This window comes from Pseudophryne corroboree, chromosome 10 (genome assembly GCF_028390025.1).
Source record: "Pseudophryne corroboree isolate aPseCor3 chromosome 10, aPseCor3.hap2, whole genome shotgun sequence".
NCBI classification, from domain to species: domain Eukaryota; kingdom Metazoa; phylum Chordata; class Amphibia; order Anura; family Myobatrachidae; genus Pseudophryne; species Pseudophryne corroboree.
The window spans coordinates 47,449,296-47,465,631 of NC_086453.1; the positions used below are offsets into that span (position 1 = coordinate 47,449,296).

Here is a 16,336-nt window from a genome sequence, read left to right on the forward strand (position 1 = left end):
AAATTGCCCTGAGTTCCAGGATATTTATTGGCATTAATCATTCTTGGTCTGACCATAGACCCTGAAGTTGACAATGTAGGACCATTGCTCCCCAACCTCTGAGACTTGCATCTGTCATCAGACTTATCCAATTCCAGACTCCGAAATTTGTTCCTGCGGTGAGATTTTGTATGTGGAGCCACTAGAGTAGTGATACTCTGGCCCTTGGAGACAACCGCACCATCTGATGAATTTGAGCCTGACCTCTGTGCGAGAAGATCCAGCTGAAAAGGATATGAATGAAATCTTCCGAATTGGAGTGCTTTGAACGACGCCACCATCTTTCCTAACAGTCGAATGCACAAGTGCACCGAGACTGTCCGTGGTTGAGCACTAACTGTACCAAATGACGAATACTTTGTGCGTTCTCGTCTGGCAGGTAATGCATTGATTTACCATAGCCAGAATCATTCCTAGATGTTGAATTTGTTAAGACGGGACCGGCTTGATTTTTTTGAAGTTGACAAGCGAACCGTGCTGAACTAGTACATTGTATGTCATTAAGGCATTCTGAAGGAGTATTTGTTGAGACGAAGCCTTGATGAGAAGGTCGTCCAAGTACGGAACTATTATCACTACCAGGGATCGGAGATGAGCTATCATCATAGACATCACTTTTGTGAATACCCGAGGCGCTGATGAGAGACCAAATGGTAGTGCCTGAAATTATACTGCAAACGTTAAGTACGCCTAATGCAGTGATCAAATTGGAATGTGTAAGTACGCATTCTTGAGATCCAGCGAAATCATGAATTCCTGTGGTTTTAAACCTGCAATCCCTGACTGCAGGGATTCCATCTTGAATTTGTAGTCAGTGACTTATTGATTGAACCCCCTTAAAGTTCAATATTTGTGTGACAGAGCCGTCCGGCCTTGGTACTACAAAGGATTGGAATAAAACCCTTGACCTTGTTGGTGTACGGGTACCTGAATTAAAACTGCTGACTGTACGAGAGACTGAATAGCGGTCTGAAGAACTGCTGACACAGGAAGACCTGGTCTTGAAAAACCGCATCGGTGGTAGACAATCGAACTCTATTTTGTAAACTTTGAATTCTAAATTGCGGATCCACCCATCTGTGGACGTCTGAAACTACGGCAAGTGAAATGTTTGAAGGCGTGCTCCAACAACTGAAAATCCGAGATGGGCTAGTTTGTCAGCTGGCTTTATGTCTTGACAACGGTTAGTAGTTTGTTGAAAGCCACGTCCTTTACCACGTCTACTTTGTACGGTTGTTCCTTGGGCCTGGCCTCGAAAGGACCGAGGTCTAAAAGATTTGAACGCTGGTCTAGCATATTGTCTTTTAGGAATTGGTGCGGGCAACGGTAGGAAAACAGACTTTCCCCCAGTAGCCTGAGAAATACATTTGTCCAATGCAGGACCAAATAACATATCGCCAGTATAAGGCAACGCTTCTATTTTTCGTTTTGACTCAGCCTTAACTGCCAAGAACGTAACCAAAGCGCTCATTGGGCTGTAATTAGTGAAGCTGAAAGCCGAAAACTAACCTGTCCGACATCCATAGAAGCCATATCTAAATACCCAGCCGACTGACAAATGTGAGCGTCGAAATGTATAAGCTGCCTTGTTAACCCAAATTCCAACCAAAGCAGGTCTAAGCAACACTCCTGCTGCTGTATACCTGGATTTCAACATGGTGTTTTAGCGTCGTTGCAGCTCTGACTGGAATAGTTTACTTGTTTGACAGTTTTGAAACTGAATAATCCACTGGCATCGCATTTTCCCATCTAGTGGTCATAACTTGGAAATCGCTGTGGCGTAGAAAAACGTTTATCTGGATTTTTTCATGCTTACGCCAACTGCTTATTTAGAGAATCAGAATAAGGAAACACAGTCACCCTTTGTCTCTTAGCAAACAATGTGTTAAGGAAATCTAGCACCTGGCATACCGCCCTGATGAGATTATCAATATTTGGGACCTGAGTGACCTCACTACCACCTGACCCTGGCCTTTCTTCCAGAGACATGAGGTGTGGCATTGAATTGTTTGAATGTAACACAGAGGATACCGGTGAATTATAAGACAAATGATGAGTACCTTTAGAAATTGAAGCAAGAAAAGTTATTGAAATATCCGAAGCCCACCAACACACATACATACACACACATCACACTGCCTGGCTGGGGCCGCCAATATATCACCCCCCACCGCCTATTGCAGTGAGACATGGTGTCACCGATGTAGGAAGCTCGGGGTAGCAGCTCAGTGGAAACCACGGCTATTGTTCTAAGTGGCTGCAGCGTGAACTGTCACACCCAGTGGAGTGCTGGAAGCGAGCGGCGCAGGGCTGTCTTTTAGTATTACCCCTCACGTGCAGCATAGCGGAACGCAGAATCTTCCCCCCTCCCAAACAGAGCAGCGGCAGCCTGAGCTGACCGCCGGCTCTCCTAGCGACGGGGCTGGGGAAGGGGCGACGCAGGGCAGCAGTCCCAACTGAATCTCCCTCCCACACAATACATAGAGGTGGGCTGGGGGGAGTGTGTAGGCAGACATGACTAGTGGGCATCTGCACAGAGCAGCGGCAGCGGGAGCTGACCGCCGGCTCTCATAGCAACGGGGCTGGGGAGCGGCAGCGCAGGGTAGCAGTTCCACGGAATCTCCCTCCCACACAATATTGTAGCTGTGGCCTGGGGAGAGCGGTGTAGGCAGCCGTGTCTACTGGGGATCTGCACAGAGCGGCGGCAGCGGGAGCTGTCCGCCGTGATATACTACAGCATGTGGAGAGAGTGAGCCCCTGCCACTTCTTACATGCACACGGAGCGGCGGCAGCCGATCACCGTGCACATATACAGATCTCTGGCTCACATGTAATAGTTTAACAAAGAAAAAAAAATTGGTACAAATGGAGCGGCAGCAGCGTGAGCTGACTGCCACTCATTACCTTCTGCACCACACTGCCGGGGTCTGGTGGCACGACGCAGCTTCTCTCCAAGCTCTGTCCTGATCTCTACAGCCAAGGCTGGAATAAGCTTATGCTGATGAAGGTCTATGGCGGGGCTTCTTGTGTAAGCACCAAAAAGCCTTTGCTGCCTGTAGCAGCACCCACAGACCCGGACCCAAGCTTCTTAAGAAGCTGGGAAGTGCTGTGGTTAAAAATAAAAAATAAAAAGTCTGGAGCTCCAGTCCAGAACGTGCTATCCCATTAAGGCACAAAAAAACACTGAGGCATCTTATGGAGGGGAAGGAGGGTTACACATTTAAATATTTAAATGGACCTATCCCTGCTATCGCACCGTCCATATCCCAAGAGTACTCCAGTGACCCCTAGTGGATGAAAAATAAATTATGATGTCACAGGACGCGATGTGCTATTCCTGGAATGGTGCATTGAATTGATGTCAAGAATTAAATTACATCTTAAGGGGAAAATTCCATTCTCAGCAACAGATAAGATGTTCTGCACAGCACATTGCGTCCACCTTCAATGCAAGGATGCCTCGTTCCCCATGGCCTGAGGCAGTGCGCCATGTCCACCATTCCTATGCCTCCCAATGCAACAAAATAAATGTATATACCAAACATTTCCACTATGAAAATTAAAAGACTCAATCTAAACATTCTGGAAGCCTCATCCAGGGTAATAGTTGTACAGTAAAGAATACAGCAGTATTACAGTTGTAATGTTATGATCTGGGTCAGAATATTAGGAAAAGCAGATGAGGGATTACCTAACCTACTATTAAGGGGACTGAATAAATGTAGTGAGGGCTGTCCCTGGCAAACTTACCCTGATGGGGTGGCATGATCTGGTTCAGAATATCGCTGGGAACCCACTGGTGACAGCCAAGATGGTAAAAGAATATTTCTTCATCATAACACTTCTCCTCCTGATAGTGGATGTGTAGGTTCCCTCCTACAACCAAACATAACATACAAATAGAGGGGGATTTCTCAACAGATAAATACACAATGCAATAAACCATTACAAGTGGCATTCTATAGCCTTTGATCATTTTCTGCAGCATAAACTTTTGAAGTGTAAAGAAGTAACCATTTGGCTAAATTTTCAATTAGGTGCAGGATTTTTAAAAACTAATTGAGCTCCAAAGATTAACTTCTTCTGGGATAAGGTTCACCACCTCAGTCTCTCCCTTACAGGCCTTTCACTCCCGCAATGCCCTGTAGCAAGTGAGGGAAGGCCAGTGGGGGCCCTGTAACAACCGAGGGAAGGCCAGTGGGGACCCTGTAACAACCGAGGTAAAGGTCAGTGGGGGCCCTGTAACAAGTGAGGGAAGCCAATGGGAACCCTATAACAACTGAGGGAAGGTCAGTGGGGGCACTGTAGCATGTTACGGATGGCCATTGGGGGCCCTGTAGCAAGTGAGGGAAGGTCAGTGAAGGCCCTGTTACAAGGGAGTGAAGGCCAGTGGGTGCCATGCAACAAGTGAGAGAAGGCCAGTGGGAGCCCTATAACTGAGGGATGACCAGTGGGAGCCCTGTAACACGTGAGAGAAGGTGAGTTGGAGCCCTGCAACAAGTTAGGGAAGGCCAGTGGGGTTACTTTAACAAGTGAGGAAAAGCCAATGGGGGTCATGTAACAAGTGAGAGAATGTCAGTGGAGTCCCTGTAGCAAATGAGGTATGACCAGTGGTGGCCTTGTAATACGCGAGGGAAGGTGAGTTGTAGACCTACAACAAGTGAGGGAAGGCCAGTGGGGCCCTGTAACGAGAGGAAAGGCCACTGGGGGCCCGGTAACAAGTGAGGGAAGGCCAGAAGGGGACTTGTAACCAATGGTGTCCCTGTAACAAAGGACATTTGAAGGAGAGGGAAGGACAGTGAGGACCATATGTGTGCTGGTATGCTTGGAATTGATGGAATTTGAAAGCGTCCATTTGCCATAGATGTATGAAATTATATCACTCCCTTCAAATACATTGGTCCTCACTACCGTGAAATGCCGCTATACTGGAAACACAGCTGTAGAAGTGTAATAATCAGTGCATAACACACAGCACAATACACAATGCTTATTACCACCCACAGCAGTCTCACAAACCAGCCTGTCTGCCTGATTTTATAGGAGGGAGGGAGGCAGAGTAGAAAGAAAAGTCATTGTAGAGCACTTCCTCAACCCTCCACCGCAATACCACCCTGCTCTGAAAGTCAGCAGCTCATATACTATATATAATAATTTTATTGATCAGCACTATAAAGCTTATGAAGGAAAGAAGAGGAAGCAACTGAATGTCTGGCAGTAACCAGTCCATAACTAATGCTTTCACAGGCCGAATGGGAAACTGCATCCAAGCGTCTGGCAGCCGACATGCAGCCCGTGCAGTGCAAAACATCAGCACAAACACTGCTCCCAAGAGAGAACCCAATTATCCAATGTCCCAGATAAAGGGACCACCACCTGTATATGCAGTTACAGATAACACGCTACATAGCCAACACATCATGTAAGTGACACTGACCAATTAAACAGAGACAGAAAATCTCACCGTATATCACCATATAGTTTCCTATGACACTGGCACTGTGGAACGCTCTCTCACGGGGGCCGCCACGGGTTCCGTCTCGGGGCTTAAGAGTGGTCCAGTAATTTAAATCCACATGAAACAGATCTGTAGTATTAACACGTATACTGAACCTAGGTAGGGGAACACAAATCGAATGTAACAATGACTGACACTAAGGACAGAAACACATGGTAACCTTATGATATCAACACACACACACACACACACACACACACACATTAGATAGATAGATAGATAGATAGATAGTCAACGTTTCAGAATTCTTACTTCAATTCTTTCGTCAGGATACAGGTGAATCAAACAGTGTGTGCTAAAATACATCAAGTGGCTTCCCCCACCCGGAAACATAGTCCGGAAGTGCACAAAATACAATTACACATATATTTTTTTTTAAATGAATCAACAATCACATTTATAACAATATTAAGAACAAAGTAAAAAAAAAAGAAAACGGCTAGTGTTGCCATATATAAATTACAAAAGCAACAAGTCTATACTTGGCTTACTGTTTCAGTAAATATATAATATATATATATATATATATATATATACATATACACATACACACACATACATATACTATATATATATATATATATATATATACACACACACACACACACACACACACACACACACACACATATATACACATACATATATATACTGCAAAAGCGCAGTGCAGAATCGCGAAGGTCACAGAACAAATCAAGCATAGTCCCCTGGTGCGTCCTAGCCACATCGCGAATAAGGCACATTTTCAGCAAAAAAAGATGCCCGACGCTAGCAGAGTCTCACGGGACCTGGAGCACAGAGAGGGGCTGTTTGGCGTGACTGCAGCATTGATGCATATCTGTAGATAGCGGTATGGAGGTTTGCTGAAAACTCGAGGAAGGAAACCTCATTAAAAAAAAAAGGATACTGCAAGGGACATCTGCCAGCAAAAGGAGGAAAGTTTCCTTACGTCTAGAATTATTTAATAAAACATATAAAAATAAGAAGGCGGTGGTGTCGATTTCTCTTTTGCATTCTAGAAAATGAATAGATGCTATGGGCCACGCCTCCAACTTGTCTGTTTTAGAAGATTTGTTTGGTTATTACCGTGCAGTGGAGGGCCGGTGACCACCATAAACCAGCAGCGATCGGGACGCAGCGTGAAACACCATAGAGTGGCCAGCTGCAGCTGGTGGCTTCCCTCCAGCCGGGAAAACCTGCTCCCACTCCCAGGAGTGGAGGTTGAAGCGGTACATCCTGGAGGAAAAGACGTCACGAGATGTGCGACCTGCATAGGGGACAAAGGATAATGAGAGATGCAAGGCAGTAAGCTACAAGATGGATGCTGATTATTTTCTGATTATTCTCTGTCTATCCATATAGGGATAGTAATATTGTGAGAGAAAGTTAATCTGAATCTGATTGATTGTATCTATACTGGTTCTTTTGTTTGTATCTGTACTGGGTGTGGTTTGTTTGTTATTTGGAGGGAAAAAAAAAAAAGATTTTACTTACCGGTAAATCTATTTCTCGTAGTCCGTAGAGGATGCTGGGGACTCCGTAAGGACCATGGGGAATAGACGGGCTCCGCAGGAGATAAGGCACTTTAAGAAACCTTTGGATTCTGGGTGTGCACTGGCTCCTCCCTCTATGTCCCTCCTCCAGACCTCAGTTAGAGAAACTGTGCCCAGAGGAGATGAACAGTACAAGGAAAGGATTTTTGTAAATCTAAGGGCAAGATTCATACCAGCCACACCAATCACACCGTATAACTTGTGATAAACTACCCAGTTAACAGTATGAACAATAGCATAGCCTCGGGTCAACCCCGATCAACTATACCATAACCCTTATGTAAGCAATAACTATATACAAGTCTTGCAGAAGAAGTCCGCACTTGGGACGGGCGCCCAGCATCCTCTACGGACTACGAGAAATAGATTTACCGGTAAGTAAAATCTTATTTTCTCTAACGTCCTAGAGGATGCTGGGGACTCCGTAAGGACCATGGGGATTATACCAAAGCTCCCAAACGGGCGGGAGAGTGCGGATGACTATGCAGCACCGATTGAGCAAACAGGAGGTCCTCCTCAGCCAGGGAATCAAACTTATAGAACTTTGCAAAGGTGTTTGACCCCGACCAAGTAGCAGCTCGGCACAGTTGTAGTGCCGAGACCCCTCGGGTAGCCGCCCAAGAAGAGCCCACCTTCCTAGTGGAATGGGCCTTAACCAATTTAGGCAATGGCAATCCTGCCGAAGAATGCGCCTGCTGAATCGTGTTACAGATCCAGCGAGCAATAGTCTGCTTTGAAGCAGGAGCGCCGACCTCGTTGGCCGCATACAGAACAAACAGAGCTTCGGTCTTCCTGATCATAGCTGTTCTGGTCACATAAATCTTCAAAGCCCTGCCCACATCCAGGGACTCGGAATCCTCCAAGTCTCGTGTAGCCACAGGCACGACAATAGGTTGGTTCATATGAAAAGATGAGACCACCTTGGGCAGAAATTGAGGACGAGTCCTCAACTCTGCCCTATATACGTGAAAAATCAGGTATGGGCTTTTATATGATGAAGCCGCCAATTCCGAAACCCGCCTTGCAGAAGCCAAGGCCAACAACATGACCACTTTCCAAGTGAGGTATTTCAACTCCACTGTTTTGAGTGGTTCAAACCAAGGTGACTTGAGGAAACTTAATACCACGTTAAGGTCCCAAGGCGCCACCGGATGTACAAAGGGAGGCTGAATATGCAGCACGCCCTTCAAAAAAGTCTACTTCAGGAAGAGAAGCCAATTCTCTTTGAAAGAAAATGGATAAGGCCGAAATTTGAACCTTTATGGACCCTAATTTTAGGCCCAAATTCACTCCCGTTTGAAGGAAGTGAAGACGACGGCCCAACTGGAACTCCTCCGTAGGAGCAGCTCTGGCCTCACACCAAGAAACATATTTTCGCCATATACGGTGATAATGTTTCAACGTCACGTCCTTCCTAGCCTTGATCAGGGTAGGAACAACCTCCTCCGGAATCCCTTTTTCCGCTAGGATCCGGCGTTCAACCGCCATGCCGTCAAACGCAGCCGCGGTAAGTCTTGGAACAGACAGGGCCCCTGCTGCAGTGGGTCCTGCCTTAGAGGAAGAGGCCACGGATCTTCTGTGAGCAACTCTTGCAGATCCGGATACCAAGTCCTCCTTGGCCAATCTGGAACAATGAGGATTGTTCTGACCCTTCTTATTCTGATTATCCTCAACACCTTGGGTATGAGAGGAAGAGGAGGAAACACATAGACCGATCTGAACACCCAAGGTGTCACCAGAGCGTCTACCGCAACCGCCTGAGGGTCTCTTGACATGGCGCAATACCTCTTCAGCTTTTTGTTGAGGCGGGACGCCATCATGTCTATCTGAGGCAGTCCCCACCAATCCGTGATCTGTGTGAAGACTTCTTGATGAAGTCCCCACTCTCCCGGATGCAGGTCGTGCCTGCTGAGGAAGCCTGCCTCCCAGTTGTCCACCCCCGGGATGAACACTGCTGATAGTGCGGTTACATGGCCTTCCGCCCAGCGTAGAATCCTGGTCGCCTCTGCCATGGCCACTCTGCTCCTTGTGCCGCCTTGGCGGTTTACATGAGCCACTGCCGTGACATTGTCTGACTGAATCAGAACCGGTTTGTTCCGAAGCCATTCCTCCGCTTAGCGTAGGGCGTTGTATATGGCCCTCAACTCCAGGACATTGATGTGGAGACCAGTCTCTAGGCTTGACCAGAGACCCTGGATATTTCTTCCTAGTGCGACAGCTCCCCAACCTCGGAGGCTCGCGTCCGTGGTCACCAGGATCCAGTCCTGAATGCCGAACCTGCAACCCTCCAGGAGGTGAGCACTGTGCAGCCACCACAGGAGAGACACCCTGGCCCTGGGAGACAGGGTGATCTGTTTTTGCATGTGTAGATGGGACTGGGACCATTTGTCCAATAGGTCCCATTGAAAGGTCCTTGCATGGAACCTGCAGAAGGGGATGGCCTCGTATGAAGCCACCATCTTCCCCAGAACCCTCGTGCAATGATGCACTGAAACCTTTTTTGGCTTCAATAGGTTCCTGACCAGAGCTACGAGCTCCTGAGCCTTCTCCACTGGAAGAAAAACTCTTTTTTGGTCTGTGTCTAGAATCAGGCCCAAAAAGGTCAGACGCGTTGCAGGGACTAGCTGGGATTTCGGTAAATTGAGAATACAGCCGTGGCTCTGCAACGTCTTCACGGACAGAGACACGCTGTCCAGCAACTTCTCCCGAGATCTCGCCTTTATGAGGAGATCGTCCAAGTACGGGATAATTGTGACGCCCTGCCTGCGCAGGAGCACCATCATTTCCGCCATTACCTTGGTGAAAATTCTTGGGGCCGTGGAAAGACCAAACGGCAACGTCTGAAATTGGTAGTGACAGTCCTGTACTGCAAATCTCAGGAACGCCTGGTGAGGAGGGAAAATCGGAACATGAAGGTACCATCCTTTATGTCCAGGGACACCATCCAATCCCCTCCCTCCAGGCTGGCGATGACCGCTCTGAGCGATTCCATTTTGAACTTGAACCTCTTCAAGTACAGGTTCAGGGATTTCAGATTTAAAATGGGTCTGACCGAACCGTCCGGTTTCGGTACCACAAACAGGGATGAATAATAACCCTCTCCTTGCTGGAGATGAGGAACTTCGACTATCACCTGTTGAATGTACAATTTGTGAATTGCAGCCAACATCGGCTCCCTCTCCGATGGGGAAGCCGGCAGAGCCGATTTGAAAAACCGGCGAGGAGGCATGTCTTCGAATTCCAGTCTGTATCCCTGGGAAACAATCTCTATTGCCCAGGGATCCACCTGTGAGAGAACCCAGACGTGGCTGAAAAGAGGAAGACGTGCCCCCACTTGATCTGACCCCTTCCCGGAAAGCCCCAGCGTCATGCGGTGGACTTTGCGGAAGTAGGGGAGGACTTCTGCTCTTGGGAACTAGCCGAGTGCAGCTTTTTTCCCTTGCCTTTACCTCTGGCAACAAAGGACGATCCTCGTACCTTCTTGCTTTTATTGGAACGAAAGGACTGCATTTGATAATGCGGTACCTTCTTAGCATGCTGCATGGGAACATAAGGTAAAAAATTCGATTTACCGGCCGTAGCAGTAGAGACAAGGTCCGAGAGGCCTTCTCCAAACAACTCCTCCCCCTTGTAAGGCAATGACTCCATATGCCGCTTTGAGTCGGCGTCTCCCGTCCACTGTCGGGTCCACAAGAGTCGCCTAGCAGAAATAGACATAGCGTTTATTCTGGAGCATAGTAAACAAATGTCTCTCTGAGCATCCCTCATATACAAGGCAGCATCTCTGATACGCTCAATGGTCATTAGAATGGTATCCCTATCTAAGGTGTCAATCTCCGTAGATAAGGAGTCTGCCCATGCCACGACAGCACTACAAACCCAGGCCGACGCCATGGCCGGTCTAACGATAGTTCCTGAATGTGTGTAAATGTGCTTCAAGGTAATTTCCTGCTTGCGATCAGCAGGATCCTTGAGGGAAGCAGTATCCGGAGAAGGCAGTGCCACCTTCTTGGATAAGCGTGTCAGCGCCTTGTCTACTTTAGGCTAAGATTCCCATCGTATCCTATCCTTCTGGGGAAAAGGATACGCCATAAGAATCCTTTTGGGAACATGTAGTCTCCTATCCGGAGACTCCCAAGCCTTTTCGCACAATTCGCTTAGCTCAAATGAGGACGGAAACGTGACCTCAGGCTTTTTCCCTTTATACATGTGAACCCTCGTGTCAGGGACAGTGGGTTCCTCAGTAATATGCAAAACCTCTTTTATGGCAATAATCATGTATCGAATACCCTTTGCCACCTTCGGCTGTAATTTTGCATCCTCATAGTCGACACTAGAGTCGGTATCTGTGTCAGCGACCTGGGATATGGGGCGCTTTTGAGACCCTGAAGGTCCTGGCGCCACAGGGACAGGCACGGTCTGGCTATCTGACTGATCCCTAGCCTCAGCCTTGTCTAACCTTTTATGCAGGAGGTTCACATTTGCATTTAAGACATTCAGCATATCCACCCAGTCCGGTGTCGGCGTTGCCGATGGCGACCTGACATTCAAACACTCCCCCTCCACATTAAGCGAGCCTTCCTCGTCAAACATGTCGACACACACGTACAGACACACTTCACACACACAGGGAAACTCTTTTCTGAAGACAGTATCCCCTTTAAGGCCCTTTGGAGAGACAGAGAGAGAGTATGCCAGCACACACCCCAGCGCAATGACCCTGGAGACCAACACAAAATGTTTTTCCCCAGCAGCGCTGTATAATATCTTATCCGCCAATTATGTGCCCCCCCCCTCTCTTTTAAACACCCCTTCACCGTGTGTAAGCAGGGGAGAGTCCGGGGAGCTTCCTCTCAGCGTTCTGTGGAGAGAAAAATGGCGCTGGTGAGTGCTGAGAGAGAAGCCCCGCCCCCTCGGCGGCGGGCTTCGGTCCCGCTCAAATTTGTGTAAAAATGGCGGGGGCTCTTTTATATACATATACAGTGCCCAGCTGTACATGTATATATCTTTTTGCCATGTTTTGAGGTGTTATTATTGCTGCCCAGGGCGCCCCCCCTGCGCCCTGCACCTATACAGTGACCGGAGTGCGTGAGGTGTGTGGAGCAATGCCGCACAGCTGCGGTGCTGTGCGTTACCTCAGTGAAGCCGCTGAAGGCTTCTGCCGCATGAGACGTCTTCTTGCTTCTGTTCTTCTGGCTCTGTGAGGAGAACGGCGGCGTGGCTCCGGGGGTGGACGCCCAGGACGAACCTGTGTTCATCCCATCTGGAGCTAATGGTGTCCAGTAGCCGAGGAAGCAGATCCTATCATTTAAGTAGGTCTGCTCCTCTCTCCCCAGTCCCTCGATGCAGGGAGCCTGTTGCCAGCAGTGCTCCCTGTAAAAATAGAAAAATCCAAACAAAAATGCTTTCTAATGCAAAGAACTCAGGAGAGCTCCGTGCAGTGCGCCCATCTTCCTCTGGGCACAGTGTAAAACGGAGGTCTGGAGGAGGGACATAGAGGGAGGAGCCAGTGCACACCCAGAATCCAAAGCTTTCTTAAAGTGCCCTATCTCCTGCGGAGCCCGTCTATTCCCCATGGTCCCTATGGAGTCCCCAGCATCCTCTAGGACGTTAGAGAAAAAAGTGTGAGAAAGCCAGGGGGAGAGGGTTGAATCAGCTGTGAGTAATCAGGAGGAGGAGGGGCTGACTAAAGCAGCTGGCTGAGCCTATATAATCAGTGATTAGACTCTTTGGAGCTTGCTCTTTGTAAGGGCTTGTATTTTAAAGTGCTGCTTGGATTTGTAAGTGTGAGTTGGTAACAGCAAAAGGTGAGTTTTATAATACACAATCAGGAACACACATATTTGCAGTACCATTAAATTTCTGGTGAGGCTGCAAGGGGCTGACCTTGTGAGTGAGTGAGAGGGTCTCATACTTGGAGTAGCAGAGGGGCTGTGATTGTGCGTGTGTGAGGGGCTTTTTTTTTTTTTTTTTTTTAGCAGGAGCTGTAAGCAGAGTGAAAAGGAGGTGCAGTGAGCTGGAACAACTGCAACTGTTAAGTGGAGTATTGGTGCCGCAGGAGAGAGTACTACAGCTGCTTAAAAGTGAAGGACCAAGAACCGCACAAATATAGATACGTATAAGCCAGCTTAATTATTGTATAAGTGAGATTGTCTTCTACTTTTTCTTTTTGCTTCTTTTTGAGAGTAACAGGGGGTTAGACCTTACAAACAATATGGGAGGGGCTGTGATTGGGGACCTCACTCAGTGCATGTCGTGCAAGATGTATGCACACCTGGAGCTACCGGCCCAGTGTGATTACATCTGCACGAGGTGTGAGCGTACGGTTGCCCTGGAAGCCCAGGTAACTGATCTAGAGCAAACAGTTACGCGACTGAGGGAGATTCACAATCTCGAGCGAAGTTTAGACAGAACGGTGGAGGAGTTGCGGGAGGGGTTGCTTTTAGAAGAGGATGATGATCAGGTAGCCAGCTGGGTCACAGTTAGAAGGAAGAAAAAGAGGGGGAGCCTCGACATCTCCGAACTATCAAACCCGAACAAATTTGCCCGACTGGACGAGGAATCGGAGGATGATAGTAAAGAAATGACGGTGCCGGAGGAGACTGCTCCCTCTAGCATCCAGAGCAGCGGTCCCTCTGGCGCAGTTGGGATAAAAGATAGTGAGGTACCTAGTCAGATGGTGGTGGTAGGGGATTCTATCATCAGGAAGGCAGATAGGGCAATCTGCTACCGGGACCGTGATCGCTGTACAGTCTGTTGTCTCCAGGGTGCTCGGGTACGGCACATCGCGGACCGGGTAGATAGATTGTTGGGAGGGGCTTGGAAAGACCCGGCGGTCTTGGCGCACGTTGGCACCAATGACAAAGTTGGCAGAAGGTGGGATGTCCTTAAGAAAGACTATAGGGACTTAGGAAAGAAACTTAAGGCAAGGATATCTAAGGTAATATTCTCCGAAATATTACCCGTGCCACGCGCTAGTCCAGGGAGGCAGAGGGAGATTAGGGAGGTAAATGAATGGCTAAGGGATTGGTGCAGGAAAGAGGGGTTTGTGTTCCTCGAACACTGGGCGGACTTCTCAGTCAGGCGCCATCTCTTTTGTCGTGATGGATTGCACCTGACTGAGGAGGGGGCAGCGGTGCTGGGGGGCAAGGATGGTTAGAAGGTTGGAGGAGATTTTAAACTAGGAGCATGGGGGGAGGGTTTAGCTAGAAACTGCGGGGCATGCAGTGAGAATAGTGGGGATGGCGGTAGTAAACGAAATGGGGGAGAAGTTGGGGGGAGGGTAAGAGCAGGCGGTAAGGTTACTAACATGGGTACTAAAAGAGATTTTACCAAAGCACTAACCAATGACAATTACAGGTCATCATTGCTACATAAGGTGAAAGATGTCCCTAACGCAAGGGAAAATACTTATCTTAGTTGTATGTATGTAAACGCTAGAAGCATTACTGGTAAAAAGGGCGAACTAGAAATACTTGCAGCAAGCAAACAGTATGATATTATAGGCATTACTGAAACTTGGTGGGACGAATCTCATGATTGGACAGTCAATCTAGAGGGCTATACACTGTTTAGGAGAGACAGACTAAATAAAAAGGGTGGAGGGGTGTGTCTTTACGTAAAGCCGTTTTTAAAACCTGATATACGGGAAGATATTCAGGAGGGGACTGTAGACACTGTCGAGACATTATGGGTAGAAATTGCACGCGGGGAAAAAGGAATAAAAAAGTTAGTATTGGGTGTATGCTATAGGCCACCTGGTATCAACGTATCGGATGAGGAATTGTTACTAAAGCAAATTGAAAGAGCAGCAGGAGTAGGAGACATAGTAGTGATGGGAGATTTTAACTATCCAGAGATAAACTGGAAAAACGATTCATGCGATACTGCTAGGGGCAATATGTTTTTAAACACACTTAATGATAACTACTTAGTTCAACTAATTGAGGAACCAACTAGGTACAATGCAATCTTAGACCTGGTATTAACAAACAATGGGGATTTGGTATCAGGTATTATAGTAAGGGAACCCATAGGAAACAGCGACCACAATATGGTCACATTCAATATCAGTTTTCATAAACAGCCCTATACTGGCTCAACTAGGACTCTAAACTTTAGCAAAGCGAATTTTGAAAAGATGAGGGTATTTTTCAGGGATATTGAATGGGAAGGTTTGTTTTTAGGAAAAAAATACTACGGAGAAATGGGAGGTACTAAAATTCCTGCTAGCTAAAAATACACTCAAATTTATTCCTACGAGCAGCAAAAAAAGGAATAAAAATCATAAACCGATGTAGCTTAACAAAAAGATAAAGGAACTTATGGACAAGAAAAGGCGAGCATTTAAAAAATACAAATCTGACGGGGAAGCAGAGTCATTTCAGCACTATAAGGAATGTAACAAAATATTCAAAAAGGAAATAAGAGCGGCTAAAGTAGAAACTGAAAAACTAGTAGCAAAGGAAAGCAAAGCGAATCCCAAAAAATTCTTTAAATACATTAATAGCAAGAGATTAAAGAAGGAGTGTATAGGCCCTTTAAAAGAGTTGGAAGTCTTAAGCAAAAATGATAATGACATAGCGGACACACTAAATGAGTTTTTTTCAACAGTATTTGCTAGAGAGGACCCAATTCAGGGACTAACACAATCTCAATAATGAGAATATCCCACTGATAGGTACTTATTTAAGTGAGGAAGTAGTCTGTGACCGATTAAAACATTTAAAGATTAATAAGTCACCAGGTCCCGATGGTATTCACCCAAGGGTTCTAATGGAGCTTCACTCTGAACTTGCAAAACCGCTATTTTTGATCTTTAAGGATTCAGTAATATCAGGTATGGTTCCCAAAGACTGGCGTATAGCGGAAGTAGTGCCTATATTCAAAAAGGGAAGTAAAGCTGAACCAGGTAATTATAGACCAGTTAGTCTTAAATCTATAGTGGGGAAAGTATTGGAAGGTATTCTAAGAGATAGTATTCAGAAGTTCCTTGAAGTCAATAAGGTAATTAAAAGGAATCAACATGGGTTTATGAAGGACAGATCCTGTCAAACCAACTTACTTGGCTTTGATGAAACAGTAAGCGCAAACCTAGATCAGGGTAAAGAGGTGGATGTAATCTTTTTAGATTTTGCCAAAGCATTCAGCACTGTACCACACATGAGACTTATCTACAAGCTACAAGAATCAGGGCTAGGAAGCACAATATGCACTTGGGTCAAAA

The 16,336-nt window shown here is 46.9% G+C and overlaps 1 protein-coding gene across 4 annotated transcripts in view; it reads right to left on the bottom strand.

Annotated features, from left to right (window-relative positions):
• Positions 1–16,336, bottom strand: part of MEGF8 (multiple EGF like domains 8) — a 106,906-nt gene that overhangs the window by 35,087 nt on the left and 55,483 nt on the right. For all 4 annotated transcript variants that reach the window (XM_063942335.1, XM_063942332.1, XM_063942333.1 and 1 more), the window contains exons 8-10: positions 6,644–6,824; positions 5,504–5,652; positions 3,790–3,915 (exon numbers count right to left, since the gene is read on the bottom strand). In XM_063942335.1, coding sequence (XP_063798405.1) covers positions 3,790–3,915; positions 5,504–5,652; positions 6,644–6,824 — 456 coding nt within the window. The remainder of the gene's footprint in view (positions 1–3,789; positions 3,916–5,503; positions 5,653–6,643; positions 6,825–16,336) is intronic.